This window comes from Ovis canadensis, chromosome 8 (genome assembly GCF_042477335.2).
Source record: "Ovis canadensis isolate MfBH-ARS-UI-01 breed Bighorn chromosome 8, ARS-UI_OviCan_v2, whole genome shotgun sequence".
Classification (NCBI taxonomy): Eukaryota; Metazoa; Chordata; class Mammalia; order Artiodactyla; family Bovidae; genus Ovis; species Ovis canadensis.
In genome coordinates, this window is record NC_091252.1 from 72,626,789 (window position 1) to 72,649,585 (window position 22,797).

The 22,797-nt window shown below is 40.1% G+C and overlaps 1 protein-coding gene across 1 annotated transcript in view; it reads right to left on the bottom strand.

Moving 5' to 3' along the window:
• Positions 1 to 3,811: 3,811 nt before the first annotated feature.
• MAP3K5 (mitogen-activated protein kinase kinase kinase 5) overlaps positions 3,812 to 22,797 on the bottom strand; it is a 231,163-nt gene continuing 212,177 nt past the window's right edge. Inside the window, exons 26-30 of the mRNA XM_069598470.1 lie at positions 14,831 to 15,074; positions 8,032 to 8,144; positions 6,918 to 7,030; positions 5,321 to 5,397; positions 3,812 to 4,602 (exon numbers count right to left, since the gene is read on the bottom strand). Coding sequence (XP_069454571.1) covers positions 4,542 to 4,602; positions 5,321 to 5,397; positions 6,918 to 7,030; positions 8,032 to 8,144; positions 14,831 to 15,074 — 608 coding nt within the window. The 3' untranslated portion in view covers positions 3,812 to 4,541. The remainder of the gene's footprint in view (positions 4,603 to 5,320; positions 5,398 to 6,917; positions 7,031 to 8,031; positions 8,145 to 14,830; positions 15,075 to 22,797) is intronic.

The window sequence follows — 22,797 nt, forward strand, 5'->3', positions numbered from 1 at the left end:
TCTGTCTGTGCTCATTCCTTCTCCCATTCTTTTGATAACTTACGTTTTAGTTTGTCACCAAGTTACACAAAAATAAATGCAACAAGAAACACACCAAAATGCTGCACTTAGGCCCTGTACAGATTCTCTGTTCCAGACCCCATGCAGAGTCTGTTAACAGAGTGGACTGTCGGGTGACTTGGGAAGGATCACATCTGTTAAATGTTGCCCCACCACGTTGTATTTCATGTTGCACTTTACTGAGAACACGGAAGCCATCTGTCCTGAGCGCCCACATCCAACTCAAAACCTTGCCGAATCATTATGACTCCCTTTTCCAGGGGAGGAGCTGGATGTCCTCAGGCCACTCACTCCCCCTCCTGCCTCCTCGGAAACCTCATCTCTCCCTTATCCCTACTCCCCAAACGCCTCCCCATTCAAGGGGCTCTGCCCCAACAAATACATTCAGGACTCTCTGATTCTGAAAATTTCATCCTTTGACCTCCCACCCTGCCAAATCTCGTCATATATTTTGTTCACCAAAGGGGATGAATATGTGGACCGTGTGCCGCCATCAGCTTATCATCTTTGTTTAACCGACTGTGGTCTTTCTTACCTGTCTATAAAAGCTTTCTTGGTCACAAAATCAAATTCCATTATTTTGATCTGTATTCCCCTAGACTTTCTGCAGCACTCAAGCCTGATTGTTTTCCTCTTGGGTTACTCTACTAGCCTGATGTTTCTCATTCCTCTATGGTCAGTTCTTTTGTCTGTTTTGTGGATTTAAATTCTTCCTCCTTCTCAACTTGTCCCCAAACCTGCCTCCTCCCCAAATCTTAGGCCATAACCTTTCTATCTCTATTCTGACAGCCCTCACCTACTGTTATCTCCATCCAAATGACTCCTAAATCGAGAATCTATACCCTGACTTCAGTCCTGACTTCCACCAATACATCCTCAAGGGTCTCTGGAAATTCTAGCATGTTCTCTTTCATGCCCATTCTAGCAGGATGCCCTGACATTAACTCAACAGGTCCCCAGACCAGCACCCCCCCAAACTTGCCTATTTTTGAATTCTCTTACTCAAGTAGGTTCAACATCTTCATCACTGCCCAGATCAGGGTTCCAAAATTTTGTCAATTCATTGTTTTAATTCTACCCTCTCAATTCATATCACTCTGTAGCTTCCACTAGACCCTCCTTCACATCTTAAACAATTTCTGAATTGCTCTGTCCAATTTCCATTCCCTCTAATTTACCCAACACAACTTTACCAAGTTAATCTAACACACACACACACACCATTTCTACATAACTAAATACTAACTCCACTTCCCTCCCTGACCATCCCCCAATGACATCCTGAGCTCTCCTATCCCATTTCCACTTTTCAACTCTATAATTCATATTTCCAGCTAAGTAAGAGTTAAAATGAGTTAAAATTTGTGTATGCTTTAGTGCAATAGGAAAGTTGTTCACTTTCTCTGGAACACCTTGAAAATCTCTTTCTGCCTTTGTTCTTGGAGCTGTTTGCCAGAATGACTTCTCCAGTCTGAAGTAATTTAATACTTCCTTTCTTCCAAGGCCCAGGTTGAGGTCCACCAATCAGTGAGACTTATTCCACCTGCCCTGGGTCTCTTGGCAATCTGGTCCTCTGAACCTCTCCATGGTCTTCTGTACTTGTAACTTGTCCAGCCTTTAACATAGACCAGATGTAGTTTGTTACTGCACATCTGCCTCTTCAATCTGATATGAATGACTTGGTGGCAGGGGCTTCGTCTTCTCTTTCTCTTTAGGTGTCCATAAAGTCTGGAGCCATCAATTATTTGCTTTGCTGACAGATGTCCTCAGTGACACACGTGCCTGCATTCTGAACCGGATGGGCTTCGTGTCTATCTCTCCTGCTGCTATAGCACCTCACACACAGTAGGCCTTCCAGTGGGTTCACAGTTAATCCCTCTTTGCCAAACTGTGTCATGTGATAGCTTGGGAATGAAAGAAACACAATATGCAATAACAGAACTAGGAGAAAGAGGTCAAACTGTGGTTTAAAAGAAACATTGGATCTATTTTTGAGTCTGCCCCTGGCACCCATGTGAATCTATTTTGTTACAAACATTTTTCTAGGCTCAGCTCTGGACCTTGACTTTGCTGTAAAGCCTCTCTTGACCCTCTCTGGCAGTTCGATGCAACTATAGTGCTTACCACATGTACTGTTGTTTCTATTGTTAAATTATCTGTTGTTGTTTAGTTGCTAAGTCACGTCTGATTCTTTTGCAACCCCATGACTGTAGCCCGCCAGGCTTCTCTATCCATGGGATTTACCACACAAGAATACTGGAGCGGGTTGCCATTTCCATCTCCAGGGGATCTTCCCACCCAGGAATTGAACCTACATCTCCTGCACTGAAGGCAGATTCTTTACCACTGAGCCACCAAGGAAGCCTTAAATTATCTGTAGAGCTTTGTAAAAAGACCTCTGGGCCCTACCCCAAACCAGTGACAACAGTTTCTCTGAGACGGTGGCATCAATATATATTTTTAAGTGTCCAGATCATGTTAACATGAAGCTGGGTTGAGAATCACTGGCCTTGATCGATGCCAATGGCCTTTCAGTGCAAAACTTCCATGGAAATTGAGCTATAATGGAACTGCCTTCTTTTGTGATTAAGGCCCAGAATTCTGAAAAAACCCCAAGGATGCCAGTCTAGGGATATATTATGAACCATATAGGGATAGAGAAACGTTTGCCCATAGATACAGGGTAGGAAATGGCAACCCACTCCAGTATTCTATTCTTGCTGGGATAATCCCATGGACAGAGGAGCCTGTGGCCTGCAGTTTATGGGGTCACAAAAGAGTTGGACACAGCTGAGCTACTGAGCACTACTACTACATAGGGTAGGAGGGAGATCCCAAGAGGAGATTACATCATTAAAGAGTTGGCTCAAGATAGGTAGCTTGATGTGTATGTGTGTGTGTGTGTGTGTGTGTGTGTGTGTGTGTATGGTTTTAAAAGAAGCACTTAACCATTACAGGTGGGGATATGAACTGTGGCTTGATAAACAAGTTCTCCTGTCTTTAAGTGTGAGTGAAATGATTTGTGATTTCATTTATACCTCACCTCCTTCGAGATTTCTCCATAGGACACAGGTCTGTTCTCAGGATTGGGGTGGAAGAAAAAAATGCAGCTGTGTTGTTGCAAGTATCAAATAGGAACATACTGGTGAGAACTTTTTGCACACTCTAATGCAATATATAAAACATATACTGTATGTTGATTTTCACTTAGAAATAAAGATGACTACCTGTTTTATTAAAGACTGGTCTATATGGATCAAGTCATGATACAAGATCAGCTCTGTTATTTCTATATTGCATAATAAACACGTTCCTCTGTATTTAAGAAAGTTGTTTATGTCATTCATCCATCTAGGAGCTTCAGACTTCATCCTATTCATGTGGGCAGTCTTATAAAATATAATACATATCCAGCTTAATATAAAAATATTTACCTCAAATATGAGAACTAAAATTAAGGAGACAGAAATTGCAGTGTTCCCCAGTGGGGTGCTATTTGCAGACCCCTTGAGATACAGAGTAGTCATCCAAGGTAACTTGGGGTCTTGAGAAAAAGCCACTGAGCTTCTTTTATCCTGTTTTCCATGTCCTCTCTCTCTTACCACTCAGTAGCCCCAAGGAATGACTTGGACATCAAGTTGCTCTTTGAGTACTTGAAGAGAAGACAGAGTCTATTTAATGTGGGAGCTGAAGGAACAGTTAGAATTTCGACACAGTAATTATCTAGATTGCCAAAACAAAATACAAATGCTTTAGAATTTATCAAAACAGTATTTGAGAGTCTTTTTTACTTTGTAGAGTAGATATGACACAAGGGATAGCTTTAGAACAAGCTAACATTACTAGGATTCAGGCAGGTGCAACTGGTACAGTTCAGTAGTACATAAATGACTCCAACAAATGTACTCTAGACCAGAAACTTAAGTTACAAAATAGAGTTAATATTACAATTAATACAGGTAAGTAAAAACCACTGCTCTCAGATTCTGCACACTTAAAAAAAAACCCATAAACTTTATACAATAATCCAAATCACGCACTTCTACTCAGATGATCAGGGTATAATACAAACACACATAAGCCTAAAAAGTTATGGTCACATTTTGGTTTTGTTCCAGTGATGCACAATCACATGAAATGTTCTATCTGTTTCGTGTGAAATAAACATTTGGCTGAGTTATTATAGCTGCTGAATTAAAAATATTTCCATAAAAATGTTCAGACCAAAATAATCCCAAACATAACAGTGTTTGGGATTATTTTGAGAGTCCTTATAAAGAGTCCTCATGAATCACAGAACAGAAACAGTTAGGAAATTTCAGTGTATTTCATCTATTCTTTTTTTTAACACGAGTAAACAAATACTGGATTTAAAGTGCAGCTTCTTTCTCCTGTCCCTTTGATTCTCCCTCCCCTAGAAGATCAGGTCTATATTCATTTTCAGAATCTCCACGGAAAGTTGGAAACAAACTGAGTGACAGTCAAGCCTGTTTGTCTCGGAAGTCAGTGATGGCTTTCCACAGTGTGCACAGCATCCCGCCCCTGTGTAAAGACACAAGAACATGGTGAAGAGAAGGCTTCACTTGGAGCAGAGCCCTTGCAATATGAAAGTGACTTCTTAGTTTTCAGCGGCTCTGATCAGAACATGAAGATCCCAAAGGCTTGTCAGTCCTGATGTATTCTTTTTGTATATATTTTCTCCTCACCCCTCCATGCCTTTCCTCTCCACTCCCACAGACAACCAGAGCCCAAAGCATCATTTTAGATTTTCAGCACTTTTGAAATGCATCTTTCTAGAGATAGATAGGAGTAATAATTATGTCTGTGCTTGGCCTGATGGGAACAACAAATTATTGTAAGAAACTGTGTTCAGATTATACCATGTTATTTGGATGGCAAATCAGCACCTCATCATGGTATTTTTAATAAGTATGATATGATCATGAACCAAATTAGAGCATTTGGTTTAAAATATCAGCTTTAAGATATCTGCATGGTCTTAATCTGATATGTTATCAAGAAATTCTTCTGGCTGATTTGCATTTCCTAACATGGACATATTGATTATTAGTGCTCCCAATAATAGCCTGGTCCAAGCAACTCAGGTTACTCAGAGCAGCTGAGAACTCAAGCACTCTACTCAAGACTGCAGAGCTAGTTAGAGCTAGTTAGCAATCATCTGGGAAGGGACCCAGGCTTCTTGATCTCAACCCAGGGCTCTTTCCATCATGATGAGACTGAACAGAAAGAAAAGTGGTACCTTAGTCTCAGGCATTTTAAATCATCACGTGTAACATAGTAGAGAACATCCATTAATGAATAATCCTCAGCCAAAAACTGTGGAGAAAGTAAAATACACACAAAAGTAAGATGTCTTTTGCACTTCCATAAGTAGCAAACTATCCATAATGTAAACATTGCAATAATGAAAAATAAATCTAAAAGGAAATTCACTAAAGACAGAATCTTTTGGAATTATTGGAAAAAGGTTCCCCCTATTACAAAAGAATTATATCCACACGACTTCTAGGAGCAGAAAGATGACAAGTGACACAGTACTTCTGAATGGTCTTCTGATGAGCAGGTAAGACTTGCTTGTAATTATATCTGCTGCTTATAAGATAATGTTTGTATTTAAAAGGTTTAGTGCTTTGTAGCTTAATTTTTTCCCAGTGGGTAAAATGTGTTGTTTACACTTCATTTTGGAAAACTTTCCGATACTTAGTACAAATTCAGAGTCCTGAATTTAAATGAAGCTTTTTATTTTAAATCTTTCAAAAAGGTCAGTGATTTAGTGTGTCATCAATGACTACTCCTTAATTTTTATTTGAGTCTAAGTTAGAGGGGAAAATATTTTGGAAAATTTGATTGGATAAATTTTTCCCAAAGATGAGAAACTCCTTTTAATTTCTGTAATTTGCTTGCAGATTTCTAAGGAGACTCTTAAATTTTATTAAGCAATCTAAGAAATTATCAAGCCAAAAGAAATTCATCTGTTTTCTTAGTCATTTAAAAAATTTAAATATAAAACTGAAATCAACATAATATTAAAATAAATAATATTAAATACATAAATAGTATTAAAATAAATATTTCCTATTTATATAAACTATTTATTATTTCTATAAAATAATAGAAATATAACCTCTTACTGCACATATACGTGATCTTACAACATAAAGAAATCTATTCATGCTAACTATAAAAGTTCCCTATATAATATAATTTGTATTGAAAGTGTTTGTTTCTGATATAAGTTCAGTAACTAGTCTATTTCATTAAGTAACAATAAATAGCTGCTGCCCAGTGGAATTTAAGAATGTCACATAAGAATTTAAGAGTTAAAAAACAAGAGAAAGAATGAGAAGTGGAAGAACTTTTTCCTTTTAGTTCTTGTCTTGATTTTTCCTCTTCTTTATTTTCAATGAAACAGCACAAAAATCCTTACAGGTTCTGGACCACAGAGCTTTTTTCTGCCTCACTGTTTCTGTCCTCCACCCCAGATGGTTTTCCCTTTTTGTCTTTCCCCCATCCCAGAACAGACATACAGTTTATTCCTAAGCATTCCTTTAGACTCCAGCTTGCCAATCATCTTTTCAAAGAACCTTCCCCAACTTCTCCCTCCCTCTGTCTCCTAATACCTGATAACCTTTCCTTTACAGACTTGACGAGGACCCAATTATATTTGTACATGTGGAATTCTTTGATTATCGTCTGCCTACCCTAGTCTATGAGCCTCAGGAAGGCAGGGCTGGGTCAGTTTCTCAGCAGTATATCCCCCGTGCCTGGCACATAGTAGGCACTCAGCATTAGGAAACTAGTGAAAAAATGTTTGTCTCATGGAATGTTTTCTTTACCCGACTTATAGTGTCTTCATCGGCTCCGTTTTCTCTCAGCCAGTCAGTAAGTTCAGAATCTTCAGTGTTTGTGCCAGGAGAACTGGAGTGACACGCAGGCAACCCAGGAATATCTAGGACAGCATTGGGGTTGGGGGATAAGGAGGGACATTCTTAGCTTCAGAGGTCATCTGATAGTCAACATTTACTGATACTTTAACAGACTTTTCTCCATCACAGGATAATTAATAGAAACCATTGAGATCGGCAGTCTACAAGATAATATAAATCAAACTCTTTGAGGCTGCTTAATATGCTAGTAAATGGAGGGTCACTAACAATAATTAATGATACTTCCACCTTGTGGTTTCGTATCAATTTTATAGCCTCAGAATAAAATGGTGCATCAAAATTACACTGTGTATTTTTCAGGCAACAAAGATGAGCATAATTAGCAGAGAACCATATAATTATAATAATCTCTTTTTCCACTAGTTGCAATAATGTGGAAGGACCTTATATCTGAACAAAAAATAATGACTTTTATTTTCCTCTAAATGGGCTAAATAAGATTGCCTAAAGATTATCTTCCATCCCCAATTTCTCACAGAATAGATTTCTTTAAAGTTCCAATCTATGACTTAAAAAAAAAAGATATAATTGACAAAACATTTTATTAAAGTATATTCAACTTATGACTTGCTATTTATCTTTATTCTACTTAAGCCTTGTCAAATTATAAAACACTAGAATACACAGAATACAAATGCAAAATGACCAAAATAGTATTATATTATTCTAGTAATTTCACTGTGAAATCCTTAAAAAGAAATAAAGACAAAAAAATGGAGATCCCTATTTACCTCAATAGTATATAATCTCAGGAAAAGACAATTACGAATCATTTTTACTGTACATATAAGAAATAATGGTTTGCTACAATTAAGAATTGGATATTTTTGTACAGCAATTTCTGCTTGTAGTTGTGGTACAAGTGACAGATGCTGAATAAGCCATGACATAAAGTTTGCCTGTTGGCTTTCTAGTTTTCTGTGGGAGTTTGGCTGAACACTATTACTTTAAAATTTTCTGGCTTTAAAAAATAAATAAATAAATAAAATTTTCTGCTATTCACCTATTGGTTGGGACTTAAGCTTCAGGTGTTTAATTTCTTGGTCTTTCTCTTCAATAGCTTGATGAAGGAGTGCTTGTAATTCTTTCTCTTTCTGAACCAATTCTTCCAGTAATCTGCAGGAGGAAATTATATTGGTTGACAGGATAATGAAGTGGGAGCAGCCACAAAATGACCCTCTAGACAAAGGTTCTCAAGCTATAATGAACACAGACATCCTGGGGTTTTATTGAAATGCAGATTCTGATCCAGCAGATGGCTGGGGAGCAGGGTTAGTTAGGGAGCTCTGAGTTTCTGCATATGTAATAAGCTCCCAAATCCACAGACATCCAAGTTGAGGAGCAAAGCTCTAGAAAGTGGGCTTCCAGACAAGAATTTAAAACTTGCACCCGTAACTGGCTGATTCAGAGATGTTGTTCTGTTTCCTTCTATGACCATAATGGCAAACACATTCACATATGGTGTTCACCTGCATAGCCCCTCATCAAAAAAGTTGGTCAACACCGGTAATACAATAGGCAATGAGTGCAAAGAAGAAAGGTACTCACTTCCCTTTAAACTATGAAAATTTGAGAAGTAACTCTTCCCTGGTGGTTCAGACAGTAAAGAATCTGCCTGCAATGCAGGAGACCTGGGTTTGATCCCTGGGTCAGGAAGATCCCCTGGAGAAGGGAACGGCAACCCACTCCAGTATTCTTGCCTGGAGAATTCCATGGATGGAGGAGCCTGGTGGGTTACAGTCCATGAGTTTGCAAAGCATTGGATATGACTGAGTGACTAACACTTTTACTTCACAACTATAGAGGAGGTCACCGACAGTACCTGGCACATAATCAGTCCTCAGTAAACGTTAATGAAGATTGCTTGGGTTGTTGTGTTTGTTACTGTTATTTTTTTGCCTTCTAAGGGGAGCAATGAACTGAGTAAAACAGCTGTGTTCCTGGTACATTCAGTTCCCCATTGGTATCTGATACATTCTCCAAAGAAATAAGGAGAAGTATTATTTTACATCTTCATTTTCACTTTTCACTTTCATGCATTGGAGAAGGAAATGGCAACCCACTCCAATGTTCTTGCCGTGAGAATCCCAGGGACGGGGGAGCCTGGTGAAAGGTTCACTGCACAACCAACAGCCAAGTAGTAACCTATTCACCATTCCCATTACTGGGGAAACATTCCAAGTTGTGAACAGAGATGTTCTGAGTTTTTAGAAAACTATCTTTGAGTAACTTGAATTCAGAATTGTAATACTTTAAGATAGATGGGGAAACAATGGAAACAGTGACAGACTTTATTTTCTTGGGCTCCAAAAATCACTGCAGATAGTAACTGCAGCCATGAAATTAAAAGATGCTTGCTCCTTGGAAGAAAAGCTATGACAAATCTAGACTGCATATTAAAAAGCAGAGACATTACTTTGCTGACAAAGTGAAAGTGAAGTTCATCAGTCATGTCAACTCTTTGTGACCCCATGGACTGTAGCCCCCCAGGCTCCTCTGTCCATGGGATTTTCCAGGCAAGAATGCTGGAATGGGTTGCCATTTCCTTCTCCGGGAGATCTTCCTGACCCAGGGACTGAACTTGGGTCTCCTGCGTTGCAGGCAGACTCTTTACTGTCTGAGCCACCAAAAGAATCCATAGAGTCAAAGCTATGGTTTTTCCAGTAGTCATGTATGGATGTGAAAGTTGGACCATAAAGAAGACTGAGCACCAAATAATTGATGCTTTTGAACTTGGTTACTCTTGAGCATCCCTTGGACTGCATGAAAATCAAACCAGTCACTCCTAAAGGAAATCAACCTTGAATATTCATTGGAAGAACTGATGCTGAAGCTGAAGCTCCAGTACTTTGGCCACCTGATGCAAAGAGCTGACTCATTTGAAAATACCCCGATGCTGGGAATAATTGAAGGCAGAGGAGAAGGGGATGACAAAGGATGAGATGGTTGGATGGCATTACTGACTCAATGGACATGAGTTTGAGCAAACTCCAGGAGATGGTGAAGGACAGGGAAGCCTGGCGTGCTGCAGTCCATGGGGTTGCAAAGAGTAGGACATGACTGAGTGACTGAACAACAAATATAATTATGTATAAGATCATCAAGGTACATTGTTTCATGGCTCTTAACAATCTCTATTTGTTTTACTTTCTGAGTATTGACAGATTTAACTCAGGACCAGATTCCATTCCAAAAGCTTGTTTCTGCTTCAGTTGACATGGTCTGAAGGCAGCACAGCCCAGCTGGAGACAGCCCTGGGCCTGTATCCTGGTTCAGCCATAAGCTTTCTATGTTAACCTTGACAAATGACTGAATGCCTCTGGGCTTCAGTTTTCTCATTTGTAAAAACGAAGAGTAGAACTTTCTGAGAGGATTTACTGTAATCATTGATGAGAATCAGCATAGGTAGAATGCCAAACACAGTGTTTGGCCTTTAAGAAGGGCTGTCTGTTCTCTGCTGCAGACTCAGGCACTGGACAAGAGGCCTCCCGGGGTTCATTAGGGTTTGTCTCCCTGACCTCCAGGTTCCACCCCTTTCCCACAGGACAAAGACATGGGAGGCTATCAGGTAGAAGAAAGGGTAATAGTAGAGCTCAGTTCAATTCAGTTCAGTCGCTCAGTTGTGTCCAACTCTTTGTGACCCCGTGGACTGCAGTATGCCAGGCCTCCCTGTCCATCACCAACTCCTGGAGTTTACTCAAACTCATGTCCATTGAGTCAGTGATACCATCCAACCATCTCATCCTCTGTTGTCCCCTTCTCCTCCCGCCTTCAATCTTTCCCAGCATCAGAGTATTTTCCAGTGAGTCAGTTCTTTGAATCAGGTGGCCAAAGTATTGGAGTTTCAGCTTCAGCATCAGTCCATCCAATGAATATTCAGGACTGATTTCCTTTAGGATGGACTGGTTAGATATCCTTGCTGTCCAAAGGACTCTCAAGAGTCTTCTCCAACACCACAGTTCAAAAACATCAATTCTTCAGCACTCAGCTTTTTTCATAGTCCAACTTTCACATCCATACATGACTACTGGAGAAACCATAGCTATGACCAGACAGACCTTTGTTGGCAAAGTAGGTGAGTAGGTGAGACAAAAAGAAAACAGTGGGAGGCAGACAGAGACAGTGGTTACAGGAAGACAGCTTGTTTAGAGACAACTGTGAAGTAAACAGTGTACACTTAAATGGATTAGGCAGTAGAAATGAAAGAAGGAAAGAAGGAGAGGATTAAGGGAGACTTATCTGCTCCAACACAAATGGTATTCAGAGAAAGTTTCAGCAAGCTCAGTATAAACTTTTAATTTGGCAATTTTTGGTCTGGTATATATTTTTGTCTTTCATGCTAATTTACAGTATGAATAGCGATAGTATTCATACTGCAGTATTCTTACTGCTTTTCTCAAAGAACACACAGTGAAATTTTCTAGAATTTAACTACATCTATCTAGACTATGGGCTTCCCCGGTGACTCAGCCATAAAGAGTCTGCCTGAAGTGCAGGAGCCGCAGGAGACCCTGGGTCAGAAAGATCCCCTGGAAGAGGGCATGGCAACCCACTCTAATATTCTTGCCTGAAGAATTTCATGGACAGGGAGAGGAGCCTGGCAGGCTATGGTCCATAGGGTCACAGAGAGTTGGACATGACTGAAGCAACTTAGCATGCACACATTTAGACTATGTATTTCCTTTTTATCCTAAAAGCCAGAACTTAACGTTGGAAGCAAAGCACTGACAAGCCACCTCATTTTGTCCCAAATCCAGCTTTCAGAATTATTTATTTTTAGGCCATATCCAGTCCATCAGTTTTGTTTTCACTTAGTCTTCTGTTAATAGGGAAATCCTTTGAAACCAAGGCAATTGACTGCCTCTCTGTGCCAGAAAAATTTGGCAAGGATCAGCCATGAGGTCAATTTTTTAACTCAAATAGGTGAGGGTGGGGAGCTGGGTTGGTGGGTAATTCCAGAATTGCAGGAAAGGGAAATCAGATAACAAGTCAGCTCCTCCTGAGTTAGATTTTAACTACCTCTGCAATATCGTCCCAACTCCTTATGTGAAATGAATTATTTCCAGAACATTTTAGGTAAGCATATACTTTATATTTAAGTAAAACATGCTTCCTAAAGCTATTTTGCTACTTTCTACTATTTAATATTATTGATGATCGAATAATCAAGAGCTGGATAGATATTCATCAGTGATTATCCTAAATATAAACTTACTGTTTCTAACCTGAGGATTATACCCTTTCCTAAAAATACATTAACATTTCCTCAAGTTTATTTTGCAATATATGTACATCTGTATATCAAGTAATATTCAACTGAAAATTACAAGGACCGGTGTAGACATGACCAGCCCCTTGTTGGCACCTGTCCTAATGCAGCCGCCCTTTCTTTACATCCCTACGTGAAGTGAATGTTGTGCCCTGTCTCACTTTTCTAGGGCTGATGGAGGAGCTGTGGGAGATTCTACTAGAAAAAGAAAAAAAAAACAGGCCAGTAACCATAGAGATTTCACACATGTGCATGTAAATACATAGAAAACATAAATGAGTGGGCTTTGTAAGAACGCAACAACATCCTAATGTAATAAAGACGTGGTAATTCCTGTGGGCAGATGCGGGGAGCAGGCCCTTAGCTATCTGATACCCTCAGGAAAGAGATGTGAAGAAAGCAGCTGGGGAAGGGCAGTGCCCAGGGACCATGGGTGGAGCAAGCATGGTGGACAGATGATGGGGACCATGGGGGTGGTAAGTCAGGGTAATGCAAATGGGCTGAGGAGAGAAGGAAGAGGCTGCACTTAGGAGAGGCATGTTCTATTGACATAAGCCAGGGTAAGTACACAGAAGGTTCAGGAGCCAGAGGAGCAAATGTACTGGCTCACTGGTAAATAAAGTAGCTTTACTGTCTGGAAGCTGTGGGCAGAGCTGGGTGGGTAGCGGGACCTAAACAGTCATGAGTGCACTCTCCTCCTCCAGAAACCAGAGAAAGGTATGAAAACACAACTCCCTTCAGGACTGGGTGCCAGAGAGTAAATTAAAGAGAAGTGACTAAAGTCAACAGCTGCTCTAATGGATGGAGAATCATAATGGGACTATTGCTTGAGTGAAACTGAAAGTTGCTCAGTCATGTCCGACTCTTTGCAGTCCATGGAATTCTCCAGGCCAGAATACTGGAGTGGGTAGCCTTTCCCTTCTCCAGGGGATCTTCCCAACCCAGCGACTGAACCCAGGTCTCCCACATTGCAGGTGGATTCTTTACCAGCTGAGCCACAAGGGAAGCCCAAGAATACTGGAATGGGTAGCCTATCCCTTCTACAGTGGATCTTCCCGACCCAGGAATTGAATCAGGGTCTCCTGCATTGCAGGTGGATTTTTTTTTACCAACTGAGCTAGGAGGGAAGCCCATATTGCTTGAGAAGAGGAGGAAATGAAGGACGTGAAGATTTAAATGAAATCTTAGGAAAGACTCCAATTCTTTTCCACTAAGTAACAGGTGGGAAGTAAAGAGGTGGGTTTCAGAGGACAAGACTGGGAAAAGGGAACTTCCCTGTTGGTCCAGTGGTTAAGAATCTTCTTGCAATGCAGGGGACATGGGTTTGATCCCTGGTGAGCGAACTAAGAGCCCACATGTAGTGGGGCTACTAAGCTAGAGAGTTCGCACACCACAACTACTGAGGCCATGTATCGCAACGAGAGATCCCACGTGACCCAACAAAGATTCCATGTGCAGCAACTGAGACCTGATGTTGCCAAATAAATAAATCAATTTTTTCTTTTTAAAAAATCCAGGATACAGAAACAAGAAAGCCACTTTCCCTTTATTCAGAAAGATTTCTGTATGTAAACTGTAGAAGCTAAGTATGGATTTACTGAATCATGCAACTAAAATTCAAGTTTCTAAATATAGGATGAGGTTGGTTGGTACTACTCATACAAGCTTGGTATTCAAGCTTATTAAGAACCCAAACATACGACCAGAAATAAAATATTTTTATCTTCCTGGTGAATAACTTGGATTTTCAACTAAGGTTTCTAAATATTTGAACAATGTTTATTGATTCACTCCAAAAATATAAATAATAAAAAAGTTTTCCCTGTCAACCCAAAGTCATAAAGTCAGTTTACCACATGTCAACGGTAACCAGCACAGGAAGCTATAAATCATAAAGATTCAGACCTTGAACTGTGTCAACATCTTGTGAAGCACAAGGACATATTTCCTGTTCACTTAATAACCTGATCATGTGAGTTCTGTGTTATCAAATTCACAAAGAAAAATTAAACTCCAGATATGATACAGCATATTACAAATAAAATCATAAATGAGGTCAATGGATCATCATTTTAAGGCTCTAAAATGAAAAACTTTTGAACCATTAGTTTTCTCTCTTTAAGAACAGAGCTCTTCCTCTCCTGAAAGAACCTGATGATATTCCAAGTCATGGGTCTCAAGATCACAGACTCTCTTCTTGTCTTTCAGCTATCTACTGGATGGTACATGTTGCTCTGAGCCTGCATCCCAAACAGTCTATGAGGTTACAACTAAGTTACTCTGAAAATCTTAGTGCAGTGATCAAAGAAGAGGTGCTGAAGGACTGAACTGGGAGAAGCAGAAAACATATTTGACTGAAGAGGCTAAAATGAAACTCTCATTTTAATAAAGAATGAAATCAAGGTTATATGAATCGGAAAAAGGAATTACCTTATGTATATTCTATGGACCAATCTTTAAGGTAGACTCCAAGCACATGCACTTATATAAAAGTAAGAAAAAAGAAACCCACCCACATTGGAATAGGCCTTACCTATTTGTTTCTATTTTCATCCTTCCAAGTTGTACATTCAGTGATCGGTGAGCACTCTGGGAGTCATGGGATACAGTAGAACTGAGCGTGCTCACCCCTGAGGTGGCCACCGCGTCTTCAAGGACTGCATGAGGTCTTCGGACAGTTTGATTTGAAGGCCGTTCATCATGGTCACCTTCTGCATCCAAGTCTTCTTGATCAGCAGTATCACTCTCAGATGCAAGGCTGAAATGTGGCCTCAGTTCTGTTAAGCATACGATCAACAACAATCTTAATGAAATAAGAATGACTGCCTTAATTTCTTAAGACATGAATGTCATCTCCCCTGCTATCAATAGGGTGTATACCCAACTGCTTTTCCAAAAGTGAGGATGGATTTCTGCACATTATTTCAGATTTGTTCTTCCAGCAGACTTGCAAAATTCATAAGATATGTAAACTCAGAATGATCTAACTCAAACAGAAGAAAAATGTTCACACAGCACATAAGATACGTGGGAAATCTGTTAAAATCAGATAGGCAATTGTGTAAAAACCTGTTAAGAATATGAAAATTTGTTTATACAATTAAAATTCATAGTTTTGATTCTGTCAACTATTAACTCACTTAGAAAATGGGGAAAGTGAGACATAGAGAGATTGTATAAACAAAAGTAGGAAGACAGAACGCTTTTTACTTGTAACATTCAAAATGTGTGGAGGTGGGAGGGGCGAGTACTGAAAATACACACACATACTTTATATTCACTCTAGCAGGCCTATCTGCTTTTGACTTTTTGACTATTAGGTTAATTTTTAGTGTGTGTCCTACGCTAACCTACTGACTCACCACTGAGATTTAAAGTACAAAAGTTACAAGTCTCCAGTTTAAACAGACTGTAGGCCAAGAGTTCATCTGCAGGTCACTTCAGAATTGGGATGATACCTTCTGATGGGAAAAACCATTATACATTATGATTAGGTTCTCAAAATGGCCCCCCCCGAAAAGGAATTACATTCTTAATTTAAGTAAAATCAGGGTACCAGAAATATTGGACTTGGCTCCATATGCTATGACACATGAAACTTTTATTTTCAAAGAAACATTCTCTAAATTCTATAATTCTTTACAGTTTTCAAAAGTTTCACACGTATTTCATGTAATCCTAGAATGACCCTTATTTTCCCTGTACCCCTGTATTGCCCCTTTCCCATTCCCTCTCCCCACTGGTAAATACTAATTTGTTCTCTGTATCAGTGTTTTATTCAGTAGCTTATTGTCTTTTTTAGATTCCACATATAAATGGTATCAGTGTTTGTCTCTGTCTGACTTTACTTCAGCATAAGGTTCTTCAAGTCCATCCATGTCATGTTGCTGCAAAGAGCACAATTTCATTCCTTTTTATGGCTGAGTAGTATCCCATCACCAGAGAAGGCAATGGCAACCCACTCCAGTACTCTTGCCTGGAGAATCCCATGGAGGGAGGAGCCTGGTGGGCTGCAGTCCATGGGGTTGCTAAGAGTTGGACACGACTAAGCGACTTCACTGCCACTTTTCATTTTCATGCACTGGAGAAGGGAATGGCAACCCACTCCAGTGTTTTTGCCTTGAGAATCCCAGGGACAGGGGAGCCTGGTGGGCTTCTGTCTATGGGGTTGCACAGAGTTGGACACGACTGAGGCGACTTAGCAGCAGCAGTAGCAGTATCCCATCACAGACACACATTTACACACACACACCACATCTTCTTTATGTGTTAAAGGACACTTAGGTGGTTTCCATAACTTGGCAACTGTAAATAATGCTGCTATGAACATTGGAAAAAGTGTATTTTTTCAAATTAGTGCTTTTGTTCCTTTCTGATACGTACCCAGGAGTGAAGCTGATGGGTCATATGATATTTTTAGTTTTTTGAGCCATCTCTATACTGTTCTCTATAGTAGCTGCAACAGTTTACATTCCCACTAGCAGTGTAGGAGGGTTCTTGTTTCTCCACATCCTTGCCAACATTTGTTATTTGTATTCTTTTTAATGCTAGCCATTCCCACAAGTCTGGGGTGATATCTCATTATGGGCATGTGGAGCTTTCATTGGATCACAGAACCCACCAAGAATCTGATGAGAGCCATGCAGAAAAGAAGCACATTCAGACAGCATTTGCCCTGTTTCTTGAGGGCTCACTGACTCCCTGAAGCCAATTCTGAGAGTCCATGAGCCACCGTTGAAGAGCCCCTGTGTTGGGGGAGGGCGCCAGTGGGAGTGATGGAAGACCCCTCCCACTACTCTAACACAGCTGCTACAGCAATGCAGCCAAAGGGCCAATTCATTGCCAAATCCTCCAGGGAACTGTTCGGTCTTTGCCGTATTGACCTGTGTTTGGTATAATGTCCTTAAACTTCATCCATGCTGTTGCACGTGTCAGACTCTCCTTCCTGTTGAAGGCTGTGCAGTACTCCATTGTTTGCATATTCCACACTTTGTTTATCCATTCATCTATCAATGGACACTTGTGTTGCTTCTACTTCTTTACTATTGTGAATAATGCTGCTGTGAACTTGGGTGTGCAATTATCTATTTGAGATCCTGCTTTCAATTCTTTTGAATATATACCCAAAAGAACATAAGGTAAATTTTTTTTTTTTTGAGGAGCCACACATTGGTTTTCCATAGTGGCTGCACCATGTTATAGTCTCACCAATAGTATACAAAAGTTCTAATTTCTCCACATCCTTACCCTTTATCTCTTAAGGTTAGCCAAACTCCACCTCTATTCTGCTGTCTGCACCATCGCCTTTCTCCTTCCAAAATTCTATTTCCTAGTTCATCTATAGTATTCTTTGTGTTAGTCACTCAGTTGTGTCTGACTCTTTGCGACACCACAGACCGTAGCCTGCCAGGCTCCTCCGTCCATGGGATTTCTCAGGCAAGAACATTGGAGCGGGTTGCCATTTCCTTCTCCAGGGGATCTAGAACCCGAGTTTCCCGCATTGCGGGCAGACTCTTTACTGTCTGAGCCACCAGGGAAGCCCTTTGTCTTCATTCTCTGTGTTAGCTGTAGGTATAACTCAAAATCAGGTGTTTAATTTACATAAACCTGCTACAGGGGCTGAGCCATATTAGCTTTAAAAAATGTTGGCAGAATGGAAGTTATTACTAGGATTGACTCCAGGATTATTTATAAGGGAACAAAATAGTGAAAAAAAATCTTTAAAAATAAGAGGACTTCCCTGGTGATCCAGTGGCTAAGACAGCACTCCCAATGCATGGAGCCCTGGTTTAATACCTGGTTGGGGAACTAGATCCCATGTGCTGTACAACTAAGACCTGGCATTGCCAAATAAATATTTTTTAAAAAATGATTATACAGAGTGAAGTAAGCCAGAAAGAAAAACACCAATACAGTAATACTAACACATATATATGGAATTTAGAAAGATGGTAATGATGACCCTGTATGCAAGACAGCAAAAGAGACACAGATGTGTAGAGCGGACTTTTGGACTCAGAGGGAGAGGGAGAGGGTGGGATGATTTGGGAGAATGGCATTGAAACATGTATACTATCACGTAAGAAACGAATCACCAGTCTATGTTTGATGCAGGATGCAGGATGCTTGGGGCTGGTGCACAGGGATGATCCGGAGGGATGATGTGGGGTGGGAGGTGGGAGGGGGGTTCATGTTTGGGAGCTCATGTACACCCGTGGCGGATTCATGTCAATGTATGCCAAGACCAATACAGTATTGTAAAGTAAAATAAAGTAAAAATAAAAATTAAAAAAAAATAAGAGAGTTCAATCTATATTAAATTAGAGCAAGAATAGGCCTTTTTAAATTTTCTAAATTTTTTCTTATGGTCTCTAAACTGAAAATTTAAAGACAATTTTAAAGGTTTATTGTCTTATTGAATATAATCTCACTTTAGGAGAGGGAAAATTTCTAATACTTATTATTACATTTAAATGTTCCCTTACATTCCTCTAACTCTGTACACTTTAAATGACCATATGTCATCATTTTACTTATGGGTCAACGACTAAAAGTTTTTCTCAATAGTTCGAAGAAAGTAGAAAACTATAAGTGAATACAGTGGTTTGTTATTTTGATCTTTCATGATGGCTTCCTGAGGACACATCATCAAATTAGATATTGTAAAACATGCAAATGAGAGAGAGCATCCAGTCTTGATCCTCCAAAAGAAACAACCTAAAGGAGAACTAGGGCAAATATACACAAGAGTCATGAAAGCATATGCAAAGATAACGTGGAATTGCAAGTACAAATGAATTCAGCTTGACTATCTTAGATGCTCTCAGTTATACACCTAGCTACATATATAATTCACAGGTACATGTAATAAGAGTGCTAAGGGGTAAGTAAAGTATATTTGCAATGACTAAACCTAGTGTGGGGCTTAGTCTTTGATGGATTCAAGGAGATGGAAGGGCCTAGGCAGGTTCTGGAGGAGGGGAAAGCCTTGAGGTGGAGAAAGGGGAAGAGGTACTTGAGAGAAGTGAAATGTTAGTTGCTCGGTCATGTCCAGCTCTTTGCAACCCCAAGGGCTGTAGCCCGCCAGGCTCCTCTGTCCATGGAGTTCTCCAGGCACGATTACTAGAGTAGGTAGCCATTCCCTTCCTCAAGGGATCTTCCCAACCTAGAGATCGAACCTGGATCTCCTGCATTGCAGGTGGATTTTTTACTGTCTGAGCCACCTGGGAAGCTTAAGAGAAGGAAGCACAAATGAGCTCTCTGAGGAGAATGGAAAGCAGAGGGAACAGTCAGGACAGAGCCAAGTGTCATGAGAAAGGCAGGGACTGAGGGGACTCTGGAATGAATGGACAGTAATTAAGCCCATGTGTTGGAAACTAAAGGGAGTGCATGTTTCCAAAACACAAGAGAGGATCAAACAGCAATACGATCCCCACCTCCCCTCACGCCCACTCCACCCCAACTGGCAGCCACATCAGAGGAAAGTAACCAGACCAAGCTTCTTTAACACATGGTAGGATCACAATACTTGTCAGTGCGGTGTACGATCCCTGCATTAAACACGGCATGTAGTTTGGGGTGCTGGTCATTTTATATTAATGTGGACACAGGGCATGGGACTGATTCAGCTTAACAACTGGGAGTAACACCAAGGACTCTAGCAGTTTAAACAGATAGAGCTCCCATCAGAAGTGTGCCTGCACTGTGCATTCTCTCTGCCTTAGCTGGGCCAACACAGTCTCATGCTCAGAATTTTGCCATCTGGTCACCCACAACCAGCCTGTACTTGAAGAGTAATGAAAGATACTCAGTGTTACCAATAACCCACGGGCTGATCCTTGAAGACAAGTGGGAAAAGAGTCTGAGAGAGAAAAAAAAAAAGAAACTCATATGGGGTTTACTCAGTACTCTCTGTTCTGTGTGTTCTTTTCCAGAAGAAATAAGATGGAACATTTTCTTATTTTCTCCTTTTCATTTTGAAATAATTTTGGAATAACAGAAAAGTTGCAAAAAACAGTACAGAGAGTTCCTTGTATACCCAGTATCAGCTTGCCCTAAATATTTGTAACAGCTTACACAGCTTTGGCACAGTTACCAAACCCAGGAAATTCACATGGATACATTACTATCAACCTAATCTACAGACCTTACTTGAATTTCACTGTTTTCCCAAGGATGTCCTTTTTCTGATCTAGGATCCCACGTGGCATTATTTGACGTGTCTCTCAGTCTCTGCCAATCTGTGACAGTACCCTAGTATTTCTCTATCCCTCAAGACCTCCACACTTTTGAGGAGTCCTGGTCCTCAAATTTTTGGTTCATATCTGTCTTGTCAAGATTAGGTTGAGGCTTTGCCTTTTCGGCTCCTATACCACAAAGGTGATGCTGTGTCCTTCTCAGAGCATCACATCAGGAGGTACCCAAGGCTGCTGTGTCTTATGTGAGTGGTGCTTACCTTGAGCTTCTGGTAAAAGGAGTGTCACTGTTTTCTCTCTGTAGTTAGTAGATATCTTGTCGGGAGATTGCCTGAGACCATTCAAATACCTCATTTCTCAGCATTATTTTTCCTGCTTACCTCAGCAGCTATTGATGGTTCTTACTGTAATAATTATTACTGTGGTGTATGCCTAATGGTGATTTTTTATTTCCCTCATCCCTTCTACATGTATTAATTGGAATTCTACTAAGACAAATAATAATTGGCCTTTCTCCTCCATATACATATTTATTCAATTACTTATATCAGTATGGACTTGTGGCTGTTTAGTTTACTCTATACATATAATCCAATATTATTTTTATTGATTTTTTTGTTTAATTTGCCCTGGCTTAGACTTTGGAAAGTCCTTCAAGCTGTCTCCAGGGTCCTTTGTATCAGCTTCCATTCTTTTGGTGCACTTCCTTACTTTTTGCCATCACAGTAAGTTACAGGTTCATCTTGAATTTCCTCTGCCCCAGGCAGGCCTGGAAATCAACCATTTCTGCAAGGAGCTCTGATTCCTTTTATTAGAGAATCTTTAAAAGCCAACATTTGGGTCCTCTCAACAAACACATCTAAGAAATGTGTGTACTGATGATGGCATACTTTTAAATTTGTTGGTTTCTTTAGCATGTCATCTAAAAGGAATTTTTTATCAGGAGACTAAAAAGATAGGTATTTTTAGTGTAGTTTCTTTGAATCTTAATTGTATAACAAAATCTTAGGGGCATTTGGAAATCAATGGAATTGTCAAATGCTTGAAATTGGTTACCCTTGTTCAGATATTTCAACATATACATATTGATGTAGAGTATATATTGTCTTCCTGCATCGTGAGAGGAATATTAAAAAATACTTTCTTAAAGCAATTCTCTGAAATTTCCACTTATTATTACTATTCTTGGCCATGCCGCACAGCTTGCAGGATCTTAGCTCCCTGACCAGGTATTGTACCCTTGCCCGCTGCGGTAGAAGTGTGGAATTCTAACACTGGACGGCAAGGGAAGTCCCTTTTTTCTTTTTTTGCTCACTTTTTAAAATGCTTTCATAGAGTCATTTCAGTTGTCATCAGAGACCCCTAGTGGCCTCAAAGAAACCAATTTCACAGTGGAAGGACAGAAAACTTTGCTGAGCAAACTGTTTTCATAGAGTGTTCCTTCCTCTGCACACGAGCTGGGTTCGAGCAACGCCCATCACAGGGACACTCACGTGAGGAGACAGGCCTCCCTGCGTTGTCCCTTGTCCCTGTCTCTCCCTCTAAGCTTAAAGTGCTTCATCTACAGCATGATAATCAGTGTGCTTTATCAACTTTATATTTTGGAAGAATTTACAGAAATACTATAAAGATAATATAGAGAACTCCACATACCTTCCACCCAGTTCACCTAGTATATCTTATGTAACTATGGTACCTCTGTTAAAACTAAGAAATTAACATTGGTACAGTATCAGTTGTATCAAGGAAACTGGAGTATTTTTAGATTATGCTAATTTTCCTGATGTTCTTTTTTCTATTCCAGGATACATTGCATTTAGGTAATCCAATTTAAAAGAAGTTACTACAAATTAGATTACCAGATTATTTATATGCTATTTAAATTATTTCAAAGTATAATCCCTTTCTCTTCTCCTCATTTAGCCATTCTCAATTTAGGTTACTACTGGGTGTAACTTGGGGCTTCCCCAGTGGCTTAGCAGTAAAGAATCTGCCTGTAATGCAGGAGTGGTGGAAGATGCAGGTTCGATCTCTGAGTCAGGAAGATCCCCTGGAGAAGAGCATGGTAATCCACTCCAGTATTCTTGCCTGGAGAATCCCATGGACAGAGGAGCCTGACCGATTAGTCCATAGAGTCACAAAGAGTTAGACACAACTGAAGTGACTTTGCATGCACAGCACACAGTGTAACTCATGGCCTATACCTACCCCTTACATCTTTTGGGTTTATAACCCCTCTTTGGTATACTTCCCACACCCAGGCTCATCTGAGTGATTAACCATCCAGACATAAGTATGTGCTGAC